Raw genomic sequence first — 13,686 nt, forward strand, 5'->3', positions numbered from 1 at the left:
TTAAATGTACTTAGGAGTGGAGGATCTATAGAATATATCCCACCTACAGATGTACAGAATCCTATTTAAGGCTTTATAGTCAACAGTTCTAACTAGATTCTATCTAGATCTACGTGGTTAATTGTTGGGAAATAGCTCCCTCCGGATGGGAAGAGAACAAACGAGTCGTATTTCGGCCGAGGAAAACCGAAACCAAAATGGGAGACCATATATGTAAATAGTCTAAATGTGCCCCTTTTGCGCTATGTATGTAAATAGCCAAAAAGTTGTATATGTATAAATAAAACTAGGGCAAACTTTATAGTAAGTTTGATTATCTAAATGGAGCAAACTTTATAGTACATGATTAACTAAATGACAGGGCTCAGTTGAGCTTGATATCTCAACAGTTGGGAATGAAGCAAAGGGAGTTCTTGCTTCATTGCGGCAGCCAGAGCGCCATACATCTAGCCAAAAATGTTGCATACCACTCCCAGACCAAACGTATATAGAGGAGGTATCACTGGTTGCGGGAGAAAGTGGAAGAAGGAGAGTTTACCCTTGTCAAGATCCATATTGATGACAATGGATCGGACATGTTGATAAAGAACCTACTAATGGACAGACTCAGAGTCTGTCGACTGAAGATAGGACTAACTGACTCCACCCATAGGAGTGAAGGGGGAGTTTGTTCATAATATGTCCCTCCTATGGGAGGAGCTGACTGTCACAGACATGACAACAGTCATGTCAAAATTTGAACTCTTGACCTCTTGACATATATAGTCAAGTGTTGTGTTCTAACCAACACATCCAAATATACGGTCATGTTATGCATATCTTAGTAGATTATTAGTACATTATCTATTTCAAGTTCTAAGACTTTTTAGAAAGTTCTAGAACTAGAAGGTTCTAGAGGGTTCTAGAATTTTCTCCCGAATTTCTCCAAAATATTCTAATGCATATACTTTGACTCACAGTATAAATACTTGTAACCTCCTTTGTTCCTTTCAAGGGATTCAACACCAGTCATTGACACATCAATCTAGTATTCTTGTTTAGCACTATCTTCTCTTCTTGATTTACATCTCTGTCTTTATGCTCTTGAATTGTTCCTAGCGTCTTAAGTTCCTCATCTCATCGCTCCCAACTTCCCGAGTTTCTAGCCTCATCACATTGAGTTCCACGTTTGTAACCTTATCAATCGTAGCCTTGTCATCTATGCTTTGTCGTAGTCTAGCATTGGTGTGTCCGTGACAATTTGAATCCCTTCCAACTGGAAGCATTACCCGTTTTCGTCATCGCCCTGCTTCTAGAGTTACCATTGTCACCGTCATTGGTTCTAGAGTTACCATCATCAACATCCCTTCATATTCTATCTTTCCTCGTCATCTTTATCTCTTAGTTTCTTCTCATCATCGTCATTGTCTTTTAGATTCTTCTCATCCTTCACATCTTTATCTCCTAGTTTCTTCTCATCATCATCTCTATCTCTGCACTTCTTATCATCTTCCACATCCCTATCTTAGCATTTTTTGTCATTGTTATCCTTCTCCTTGTGTTTCCTACCGTTTTCATCTCTATCTATGTGTTTCTTATTATCTTCGTCCTTTTCTCTGCGTTTCCTATCACCTTCATCCTTGTCTTTGTGTTTCCTCTTATCCTCTGTATTTTTGTATTTGTGTTTCTTCAGAACCTCAACATCTCAATCTCTATGTTTCTTATCCTCTTCATCTCTTTCTCCACTTCCATCATTGCCATAGTCAAAGTCGTTGCTTCAAAAGTCGCTTCGTCAACATCATTGTCTTCATTGCTTCGTCTTCGACATCATCATCTTCAACACTCTTGTTGTCGTCATCAACACTACTTTGCCTAGCCTTCATTTTCGTCAAGTGTTCCAATTCCCGGTGAGGACCATGTAGGGTCGCTCACATCCGTTGGTGTTCGTGTCTCCGGTGAGGACCACACATGATCTCTCGCGCCCGTTGGTGTTCACGTCTCCGGTGAGAACCATACATGGTCTCTCATGCTCGTTGGTGTTCCAGTCCCCGATGAGGACCGTACATGGTCTCTCATACTCATTGGTGTTCCAATTCCCGATGAGGACCGCACATGGTCGCTCATTTCAGTTGGTGTTCGTGTCTCCGGTGAGGACCGCACATGGTCGCTCATTTCCGTTGGTGTTCGTGTCTCTGGTGAGGACCGCACATGGTCGCTCATTTCCGTTGGTGTTCGTGTCTCTGGTGAGACCATACATGGTCTCTCACACCCTTGGTGTTCGTGTCTTTGTTGAGAACCGCACATGGTTGCTCACGTCCATTGGTGTTCCAGTTTCTGATGAGAACCGCACATGGTTGCTCATGTCTGTTGGTGTTCGTGTCTCCGATGAGAACCGCACATGGTCGCTCACGTCCGTTGGTGTTCTAGTTCCCGGTGAGGACCGCACATGGTCACTCATATCCATTGGTGTTCCTGTCTCCGGTGAGGACCCCACATGGTCACTCACGTTGGTGTTCAGTCTCCAGTGAGGACCGTACATGGTCGCTCACGCCCGTTGGTGTTCCAGTTCCCGGTGAGGATCGTACATTGTCGCTCACACTCACGTTGGTGTTCTAGTCTCCAGTCAGGACCGAACATGGTTGCTCATGCTCACATTGGTGTTACAGTCTCCGGTGAGGACTCTACATGGTCGCTCATGCTCGTTGGTGTTCCAATCTCTGGTGAGGACCACACATGGCCCTATTTCTGGTGAGGACTGCTCATGGTCACTCACTCCTCAACGTACTTTGGTTTTCTCTTTCAACTCACCCCTACACCACGCTTTGGAAAAGGTGGCCATAAAGGGGAGGATAGTGTCAAGACAAATATGACAATAGTCATGTCAAGATTTGAACTCTTAACCTTTTGACATATATAATCAAGTATTGTGTTATAACCAATACATCCAAATATATGGTCATGTTATATATATCTTAGTAGATTATTAGTAGATTATCTATTTCAAGTTCTAGGACTTTTTAGAAAGTTTTAGAACTAGAAAGTTCTAGAATATTCTCCAAAATATTCTAATGCATGTACTTTGACTCACAGTATAAATACTTGTAACCTCCTAGGTTCCTTTCGAAGGACTCAACACCAGTCATTGACACATCAATCTAGTATTCTTGTTTAGCCCCATCTTCTCTCCTTAGATTTACATCTCTGTCTTTATGCTCTTGTATTGTTCCTAGCGTCTTAAGTTCCTCATCTCATCGCTCCCAAATTCCCGTGTTTCTAGCCTCATCACGTCGAGTTCCACGTTTGTAACCTTATCTGTCGTAGCCTTGTCATCTGTGCTTTGTTTTAGGCTAGCATTGGTGTGTTCGTGACACCGACTGGTCGGACTGAGAGCCGACAATCAAGTAGCTTACTGGTCGGGCTGAGATCCGACAGTCGATGACAAGGAGGAGTCGACATGGACTATCAACAATAGATATGTATATGTGATCTAAGTCGAATACACGATCGACTAGTCAGGCCGACCAGATGGTCGACGTTAAGGCCGACTAAACAGTCAACATAAGAGTCGACTAGTCGGCTGATTAACTGCTACTGTAATAATAGGAATGATAGTAGTAGAGGCTACATTTGTAAATACTTCATACTATGTATATGTATAAATACACTTAGGGCAAACATTGTGATTTAGAGAGCTTCTGTAGCTGTGAGTTGTAGAGTGTAGAGGAGAGAGAGAGGGCGTGAGCGGTGCCATAGTTGTGTAGCAGTAGACGCCAAGAGCCTTGTGTGGTTGATACACCCTTTATGAGAGTGTTGTAATATGTTCTATCCTTCTTTTGTATATCCACTTTCATGAAGATCTGTTCTCCCATGGTTTTCTCCCTGTTTAGGGTTTCCACATTAAACACTGTGTATTCTGTGTATTGTGCATTTTCTATTTTCTGTTTTATATACATTTCAACACGTCTTTGTTGACTATCTTCGGTCTATTTCCCATCAATGATAAGCATAGAAGTGTGCTAACATCAAATTGTTTTTTTAATGTTCAACATGTGTTATCATTAGTAATTGACAATTGCTTGACACCTGCAATATTATGGGACATCATATGTTGCTTAGGGTCATTACCATGATGAATTTGTTGAAAGGAAATATTTGTAAATGAAAAACCAGAAAGGAAGAGAGAAGTTTTTTATTTTGAGCTTTTGTATATCTTCCTTTTATATTCAAGTACATATTTTGATACACTTCGTTGATGAGATTGAACTTGCAAGTGTAGTGCGCTCAAACTAGATCTTTTGGATGGAGATATTCATATGTGTATTGAAGAGATTTGTTCTATAACGATCATAAGAAGAAAGACATTGTTGTGACATGGCATGTGGAAAGGACAAAATTCCTATAAACGAAGTTATATAATAAGTTGTTTTGGTTGAACAAGTGAATAGAATGAGTTAAAAGAAGATGAAAAGAAAATAAATTATGAAAGATAACTTAAGGTATCTTGAGAGAGTGAAGATTAGAAAACACAGTACATAATCACACCCAAAGTGTACATAATAATAATTATATGTTCTTTTGATGATCTATTAATGTGGTTTAAATGTGCATATAATATATCCATGTCTTAATCAACATGACATTGACTCGATGGATTTAAGCTTGTCTCTTTTAAATTTTAATAATGTTTAACCTATCGTTTAACATGCATATGATGAACTGACATTTATAATTATTTTATTTTAGTAGGGAGCCTAGTTGATTCAACATACCTTCTAGTTTCCAGTTTTTAATTGATAAGTTGTTTCAATTTAATATATATCTATATAATAAGCATATAGTATAGGTAATTTCTCAAACTAAATCTTATTTTTATCAAAATGATGTTTTTACATTGTGTTTAGCATCTAGATACCTTTAATAATCAGTTAAACTTTGTTACAACATTGTTCTGTAAGTACCCCTTGTATTAACTAGTCAGTAAAATTAAGCATAATTTCAAAGCATTCAAAGTTATAGTTGTATTCTTTGTTTATTTACATCCAACGACAGATTGTCCACTTGGTTGTAACTTTTGCACTATTAGGAAGATAACAAATCTAATGGTGACAACTTGAGCTTACCTATAATCGAGTGCCATTCGTATGTAATATACTAATAATATGTTAGGTAATATAGCAGTTGTTATCATTTAACAACTCCCATATTTGTGTGATTCTAGGGATAACATGTGGTGGGGCATCATAATGAACAATTTCCATACTTAAATTAAACCAATGGAATCAAAATCAGTTAGGTAAACTTAAGTAACTTTCAAAGTTTTACTTTTATCATAGAGTTACATTTGTGTAACTCATATCAAAAGATATTACTTTGTTATCTTAATGGTCTACTTCATTAACTTTTACTTCAATGTTTATATGTTTTTCTTCCGAGTACAGCCATAATAATTCTCTTTCATTTATCCACCTACTTCTCTTACCTTTTATGAAGGAATTTTCTTTCGCCTTTATGTTTCTTGAAATTATAAAAACCCACACTATTATTTACATTCGCTTACTTGTCTTATACTCCAAACTACTCAAGATATCAATTACCACAAACTGAAAGGCTGAATAGCAACTAGTCATTTTTACTTTGATGTCTTGGTTTCTTGTGGTCCACTAGTATTTGGTGGAATTTCATTAGGGGTGTTTCCGAAGAATATTTTTTCAAAACTTGGATAGATACAAAGTTTTACCAACAGTTCACAAAGGTCTCAATATGTCCATGTTGGTGAGACTAACTAATTTTTTGATTCCACATTTGTGTTCTAGACATGAGGCTCTAGGCTCTATCGAACAAAATTGAAGTGAGCTTCAAGAGGGTTCAAAGCAAAAAAAACCATTTGAGAGCCTTACTCTAGCGTTCAACTCTTGGGGAGCTCGAAAATAATTTGTGTTTGTGCACTTAGATGTACTTAATTAGGTGGATGTGTGACCAAGTAGTTTATAAGTTTGTTATCACATGATAGATGTGCATAAGGGGGATTCAGGGATGATTGGGGTCTTTATTGAGAACTGTTCCTAGTAAGAACAAAGGTCATGATAGATATGCATAGAACGAATTGAGGGATGATTAGGGTCTCTATGGAGAACCATTGTTAGTGAGAACAATTTGAAACGATTGAGGCATATGAAAAGCAGCGTCAAATGCATTCTCGAAAGCACTAGATCCCAAACACATTCGATGACGGAGACAATTTTAAGAAAAGGCAGCACATCAGAGAATGGCAAGAAAGCATTCAAACATACGAGCAAAACGAAGGAGTGTTTCCAGAGTTTCCAAGAGGATGTGGCAAAAGTGAAACCATCATATATTACATATTGAAGAGGAGGAAGCTAAAATTTGTATAAATATAGGTATAATGTATTATTATGTAAAAGCCAATACATAAATTAAATAAATAAAGGGTTTGTACTTTATATTATGTCTTTAACATAGGTTTTACTTATGTACTTGGGAAGGGAGAGGTCCATCCTTGTAGACATTCCAAGAGTGGGGTGATCAGTTTCCCTTCACAAATTGCATCGAACACAACCTCGAAGTCTTCACCGGGTGATCGGTGATTGCGAGTTCCGGCTAGCATTTGAGTACCGAGCTCCGAGCGGACGAGACGGTAGAGAGGGTAGGACCGGCACTTGTGAATCTTGTTGGGCAATGCAGGCATACCCTTGTCGAAGCACGTGCGCACGTTCGCGAGCTCGCCAGGCAATTGAGCCCTCAGCTCATCTTCGAACACTGGGATCCTCGCCATGACCGATGTGTCCTCGTCCCGCTCGTTCGCGGGATTCTTGATCGCGTGCTCCACGAGCACCTGCCGGAGCCGTTGCATGAGAGGGTACGCGGGGCTCACAGGGTCATCGGCGTATGTGAACACGTGCTCGTTCTCGACCACGAGGATTAGGTCCTTCTCACAGAACCTCGAGTCCAAGAGCCGGCCTGTGGTCGCGCTTGTGGTCAATGTCTTCTTGGCCGCGCTAGTCACTACCTGCTTGACTGCAGACTGGAGGTTCTCCTCGAGGTTACGGAGATCGATGGCTTGGCAGAGCCCGACAAGGTAGGTGGCACTCATCAATTTGAGAATGTGGAGAGCCTCCTCCGTCTTCCTCGCCGAGATGAGGCCGAGCGAGTTCACGTCCTGGTTGTGCTGCTCCGCGCTCTGCACATGGTTGGTCACGGGGTTCGCGAGGTACTCGAGCTCCGAAGTGTAGCTCGCCATCGCTATCTCCCCACCTTTCAGCCCATAGTCGAGGCTTGGGTTGGGCCCCCCGCTAAGGTTGGAAGGCAAGCCATTGTTGTAGAAATCGTTGACGAGCTCCGAGAACTGGGCGAACATGAGCTTCCCGATGGCCGCGAGCGCGAGGCGGATGTTGTCCATGGATGTGCCGATGGGCGTCCCTTGGAAGTTGCCGCCGTGGAGCGCCAGGTCTCGTGAGACGTCGATGATCGGGTTGTCGTTCACCGAGTTGATCTCTCGTTGGATGAGCTGCGTCCCGAACCGGATCACCTCGATCTGGGGGCCCAGCCACTGAGGCGATGTGCGGAGCGCGTACCGGTCTTGCTTCGGTTTCTTCAATGCGTCCACGGAATGGAGCTTCTCGGCCGCCTTCACGAACTCGCTTCCCGAAAGGATCCACTCCATGGCGGCCGCCGCCTCGATCTGCCCAGGGTGATGCTTCAACCTATGAGTTAATGGGTCCGCGAACTCGGGCTTCCCCTGCATTACCTCGCAGAACACTGCAGACGAGATGACCGCGAACAGCGACAGGATGTGGGAATCGAAGCACACGATGGACGCGAGGCCCGCGCCGACGGCTGTGCCATTCACGATGGCCAGCCCTTCTTTGGGCATGAGCTCGAATGGCTTCTCTATCCCAACCATCTTCAGCGCCTCCGCACCCGACACGATCTTGCCTTGGGCCGTGAGGGCCTTGGAGTTGGGCCGGCCCGTCAAGAGCCCGGCGAGGTAGGAGAGCGGGACAAGATCCCCCGACGCGGTGATGGTTCCCCGGAGTGGGAGCATCGGGGTGATGTTGGCATTGAGAAGGCTCTCGATGGCTTGGAGGATCTCCCATCGTATGCCGGAGAAGCCTTGCATCAAGGTGTTGGTCCGCACCAGCACGGCCGCCCGCGCGGCATCGGCCGGCAATGCATTCGCGTCGCTCCTTCCGAAGATGCCTGCGTTAAGGAAGCGGATCAGCTCCTTCTGGAGCTCCATGCCTTGGTTGGTACGGCGGTGCGACGTCGCTCCGTAGCCGGTCGTCACACCGTACACATCGCACCCTTTCATGATCTTGTTCTGGACCCACATCGAGCTCTCGTCCACTCTCTCCTTCGCCGATTCTTCGTCCAGCGACACCAGCACTTCGGCCTTGCGGCGTGCAATGGTGGCCACCTGCGCGACCGTCAGGGTCTTGCCTTCGATTTTGATGTCGGTCGAGTTTAGGAAGGTGGAGGCCATGAGAAGGACGTCGGAGAGGAAGGAGCCATGGAGGGCTTGGGCGGATTGGGACCAGTTGAAAGGGTCGGAGACGCCGAAGTCTCCGTCGAGGCACAAGGAGGGGGTGGTGAAGGAGGAGGAGAGCAGCATATTATTGGTCTTAGTAATTGGGTTTGTAGGAGGAGGATGGGTAGGGGTCACAGAGACCATGATGAAAGAAGCTCTACTAGAGAGAGGTGATATTAGAACAAGTAGGGACAAAAAGAAGAAGAAGGAAGGGAGTGAGTGTTGTGTGTGTGTTGTAGTAGGAATGAATGGCTGTCTTTCTTCTTCTGCTGCTTTATTGGTGAGGAAAAGAAGGTGTGAGTGAATGGGATATAATGGAAATGGAGAGAAGCCAAGCGTTAGCTTTTAGTTTTAGCTTAGCTTAGTTTAGCTTCTTGAGAAAGGTGGTGGTGGAAATAGAGAGAGGTAGGCGTGGCCAAGGAAGAAAGGAAGGTGAGAGGATAGATTTATATGAAAGGGTGGAGAGGGGGGGGGGAGCAGAATGCGATGCACGAGAAGAACGCTGTTGCATGGAAATGAATGGCTTGTGACGTGCACCCCATCATCCCTCGTGGTCATTAAATGTGCTCCTCCATACACATACATGCATATACACACATACACACACATACACACATACATACATACATACTAGTTAGCCCTACTACTAGTACTAACAAACAATAAAATCCAAAAGCAAAACACTTCACGTGTTTCATCATCGCCCACGTCTCTTTCTCTCTCTCTCTCTCTCTACCCTACCATATACCATACATCCGCCCCCCCCCCCCCAAAACTCTAATCCGCTTGCTCCAATCAGAAAGCACCACGTCATCCCTCCTCGATTTAGCGCTTCTTGTTTTTTAAGTTATTATGTATTTTGCAAATCGCGTGTGTCTCCTCCCTTAGCTGCTGGGCCCACCACATACATCCTCTCTCTACCTCCGCATCCTCTCTCTCTTTGCAGATTTACTTCCGGGTAGCCCATGTGCGTTTATTATATTTCATGCTTTTGTGCTCCCCCACGTAGGCGGCCCATGCCCCACTCTCTTCCTGGACGACCTTCGCGTGTGGCCTTTGGTCGACCAACACTAATTCTTATCTTTAAGTCAAAGACACACACCATGTACGTATGTATGCATACTAAGCCTTAGTACATGCGCCACAATTCACACATTGGCTTCCATCCACACACATTTTTTTACACCAATTTTTTTTTTAAGTCATGGCCTTCATGTTGCCATGTGTCTAAGGCTTTCTTTACCCACCCACCTCGTGCTTTTGGATCTTGGCCCACACTTCGACACAAATATCAACATCCGTCGCTTTTGCATTCCTACCTCATAGAAATAAACCCTTCCCTTCATTTCTCTCGATGCTTACAGCTCCCTCCCTCCCGCTAGCTAGACCCACCATATTTTGGCAATATCGAAGCATTTTCCTTTTTCAGTAGTCATGCTAGAGTTGGCAGCATCGATGTGAGGACATAAACGCAACGTGGGTAGAAGCTCCAAACTTATGTTGTCCATAACTCTTAACACAATGACAAAACAAAGCCATACAACCAAAGGTAAGGAATCATAAAAAAGGTCTTACAGCAAAGGTTGTGGTAGAGAATCATAGTGCATGTATTGGTATTGAGCTTTTTGTCATGTAGAAAGAAGCATGCAAACCTTGCCCGCATTAAAAGTACACATGCTCTAGTCATTTGTTTTTCTTAAATTTGAGAATTATCATTGAATCATTGTTAAAAGGTAAACGAAATTATTCATTGACTTTAACATTCCACATTTCTCGATTTCTTGGCTTGGAATCAATTTCATGGTTAAATGATATCGTCATTCTCAAGAAACAAAATGCTCTTTTTTAGGTTTTCGCAATATTGTAGATAGTTCTAACATTCATATGAACATGCAAGTTGAAAAGAAATGATAGACAACCTGATTTATCTAGACCAAACTCCACGAAGCAGACTTATTGTGTTACCTTTAAGTGTATACTATTATTGTGTTTAAGACATTATCCAATCATATTTTACACATATTATTATTCTCCTTATTATGAAGGTTAACTTAATACATGTTTTAAATGTTCCCACCTACTAGTAAGTAGCACCAAAGGAGTGAAAATGTTGTGATACAAAAGGAGTTGTTGACCATAGCAATAACCGCAAAGTATATTATAGTCAAACATAGGATGCTTTTATAGGAAAGAGGTTGAAACATAAAATATAAAACCAATTGTTTGGTGGAGATATTAGTGTCATTTGGTCAATAACATATCCATGTTCCATGAGATGATATGGCTCAACGAATACTTCCATATTGCAAATGGGTCTTGGTGAAAGGTTTGCATGTGATGTTTTTGTCTCATAGAGAGTCATGTTCATGTTAATTGATCATGTTGAGGAAGTGTATAAGTCAAAGACCATGCCAATATGATAATGTGCATGCAAAGGATCATTTTGCACTTAGATAGCTTTCATCATAGACCTTAGATCAACAAAAATTTAACAAAGTATTCACTAATCATTTAAGAGTTTAATCCTATTCATGGTGATCAACTAAGGCTTAATGATATCATTCAAGAGTAATTAGTCCACTTCATGGTGATCTTAGGCTTAACAATATCATGACCTACACTTGATTTTCCTTTTTTTTATTAATATCCTTGATAACCTAAGACACGAAACCATTATAATTACATAAGTTCAATGTTTCTTCATATTCTCAAACTTCAATTAGATCTTCTTAAGAGTTTGCATGCAAAAGTAGTATTGATCATGTTTAAGTACGAAAAAATTTCCTGGCATGCTTCAACATGACAATGACATCAATGTTATTGAACCTTGAGAAAGAGTAAACTCAAAGAATAGATATTAATGAAATCAACGCATTCTCATCAAAAGTGACCCCTTGTTGTCGAATACGGGAAATAATGGACGTATATCACACCATCCTATTGGACATACTAGGTTTTAGGCTATTTATGTAAATAGTGGAAAGGTAGTTGCCCTAAGTCAGTCAGTATTTAAACTAACTCTTGTAACCTAGTTTGTGGTTGTTCATCTTGTATATTGTGCTATTGTAACTTTGAGAATAATACAATTACATTGTCTTGTGCCTAACTCTGTTTTTCTTCTCCTTGTCTTCTATTTGATCTTGTCTCTAATCAAGTTGCTTTTACTTTTAAAATTTGTTATCTATTTGAGATCTTCATAAAAAGAGTGTTGATTCTTGTTTCGCACCTGACGACTATTTAAAACATATGGTATCAAAGCATGGTCTTCTTTTGATTCTACAGCCAACAGTCTTCTTGTCTCCATTAGCATCTCTTCCTTGTATCTTTTGAAGATCCTTCTATTGACTTCACCTTGATATAACAGATTTTGAGATTTCAACCCAACGGAAATTTTCGGTCGGGCAACTACACAAGACCACTCTTCTCGAGGAGAAACGCCTAGAAATTTGGCACTTCGCTAAGTTAAATCACTTCTGAAGTAGGACAATCGGTTCTACTTCGTCTTCGTGGTTGTAGTCGCTTGAAGTGAGGTCTTTCCATCAATTTGACCGTAAATCGTGCTTGATTGAGTTAGACAGTAATCCGTCAAGCCTTCCCGTGCTGCCCACTCGTTGGTCATAACCAATCGAAGCAGATTTGGTTCCAGGAGCAACCCCCTTATGTGCTTCATTCGCCTAGACAACATTCAGGAAGACCAGTCATATCTGTCCTTCTCATTGTTGTAGTCACTCGAGGCAGGATTGGCCTAGAAAACGGCCCAAAGGCATGTATAACTTGTGATCGGCCCGTGAAATTGGCAATCAGAATCAGATCGATAGTTAACTACGCTCAACTCGGCTAGACGACATTTGGGAAGACCAGTCAGCTCTATCCCTCAAATTGTCGTAGCCACTTCGAGAAAGTTCAGTACCCAACCGTCATCTAATCGAATTAAATCAGTGAATTCGAGTCCAATTCGGCTAAGTTAGTCGATTGTAGTCACTTGGATTGAAGCCGATTCAGATTGCGTTCAAACTCGGTTAGAACGAATTCGGGTGAGCCAATTGATTGCACCCAACCACTGTTCATAGCCAACCCCGAATAGAGCCTCCCAAAACCAACATAGAATGGCATCAACATCTGGCTTGTCAGAAATAAGTCTAAGGAAGTTCGACGGATCGAACTTCAATTTCTAGAAGGAGCAGATGCAAGACTATCTGATAGTCAAGGGTTAGATCAACCCAATCGAGACTAAGAACGCTCCAGAAGGATATACGCCGAATGACTAGACTAAGCTAGATCGAATTTTCTGGACCACCATTCAGATGCACTTGCCAGAGTCAGTGTACTTCACAGTGCAATTGTGTTCGATTGCCTTCCAAATCTAGAAGACACTCTCAGACACTTACGAAAAGAAGGTCGCCGCCACAAAGATATATTCGATTCGGCACCTCTACAATCTTCGGATGAAAGAATCCGACTCCATCCAAGCGCACCTCAATGAGTACAAAAGCCTAAGCTCCCAAATTTCGGCTTAGGGGACAACAATTGAAGATGAATTAAAGGTTATGTTGCAAATGTACAGTCTCCCCTCTTCGTGGAAAACTTTTGTCACAACTATGTGCAATGTGTTGATTGTCATCGTTAAGTACTATGAAGTCACGAGTTGAATCCTTATGGAATCTACTTGGAGGAAATCGTTTGCAAATTATTCGACCTGTGAGCAAGTCTCGAGATAATCGAACGTGCAACTACTTCAAGAAACTCGGGCATATCAAGGTCGATTATTGTGCCCTCAAAGCCAAGAATGATAAAGCTCAACAAGCTTATCAAAAGGGTGGCCGACATGAGGAGGTCAACTATGTCGACTCATCAGTTGATGTATTGACGAACGACCCGAACATTATTGTAAAGAATCAGGTATGATTCTTGTGTAGCGGAATAGGTGTGAACTGTGTGTGTATATGAGAGAGAGTGTGTGTGTGTGAGAGAGACAAGGAGTAAGACACAGAGTATACACAAGGTAGATTCTATTAACAAAGGAGAAAGACTCAACTAAATACAAGGTGGGAGGAGGGTGCTTTATATAGTCACACTCTCTCTTCATTAACTACAAGACTCATGGAGCATGGGGAATGTGAAAGCTCATAAGTTATGTGTCATAGAATATGATTCTATGACTC

The 13,686-nt window shown here is 42.1% G+C and overlaps 1 protein-coding gene across 1 annotated transcript; it reads right to left on the minus strand.

The window, feature by feature from the left end:
• Window positions 1-6,310: 6,310 nt before the first annotated feature.
• Window positions 6,311-8,658, minus strand: LOC147867456 (phenylalanine ammonia-lyase-like). The gene has a single exon (XM_087315241.1). It carries the CDS (start codon window positions 8,606-8,608, stop codon window positions 6,467-6,469), a length of 2,142 nt encoding a protein of 713 aa, XP_087171367.1. The 5' UTR covers window positions 8,609-8,658; the 3' UTR covers window positions 6,311-6,466.
• Window positions 8,659-13,686: the final 5,028 nt, after the last annotated feature.

This window comes from Azolla caroliniana, unplaced genomic scaffold, assembly GCF_043228905.1.
Source record: "Azolla caroliniana isolate FFs.n. ecotype wild unplaced genomic scaffold, voAzoCaro1.0.p SCAF_2, whole genome shotgun sequence".
NCBI classification, from domain to species: Eukaryota; Viridiplantae; Streptophyta; class Polypodiopsida; order Salviniales; family Salviniaceae; genus Azolla; species Azolla caroliniana.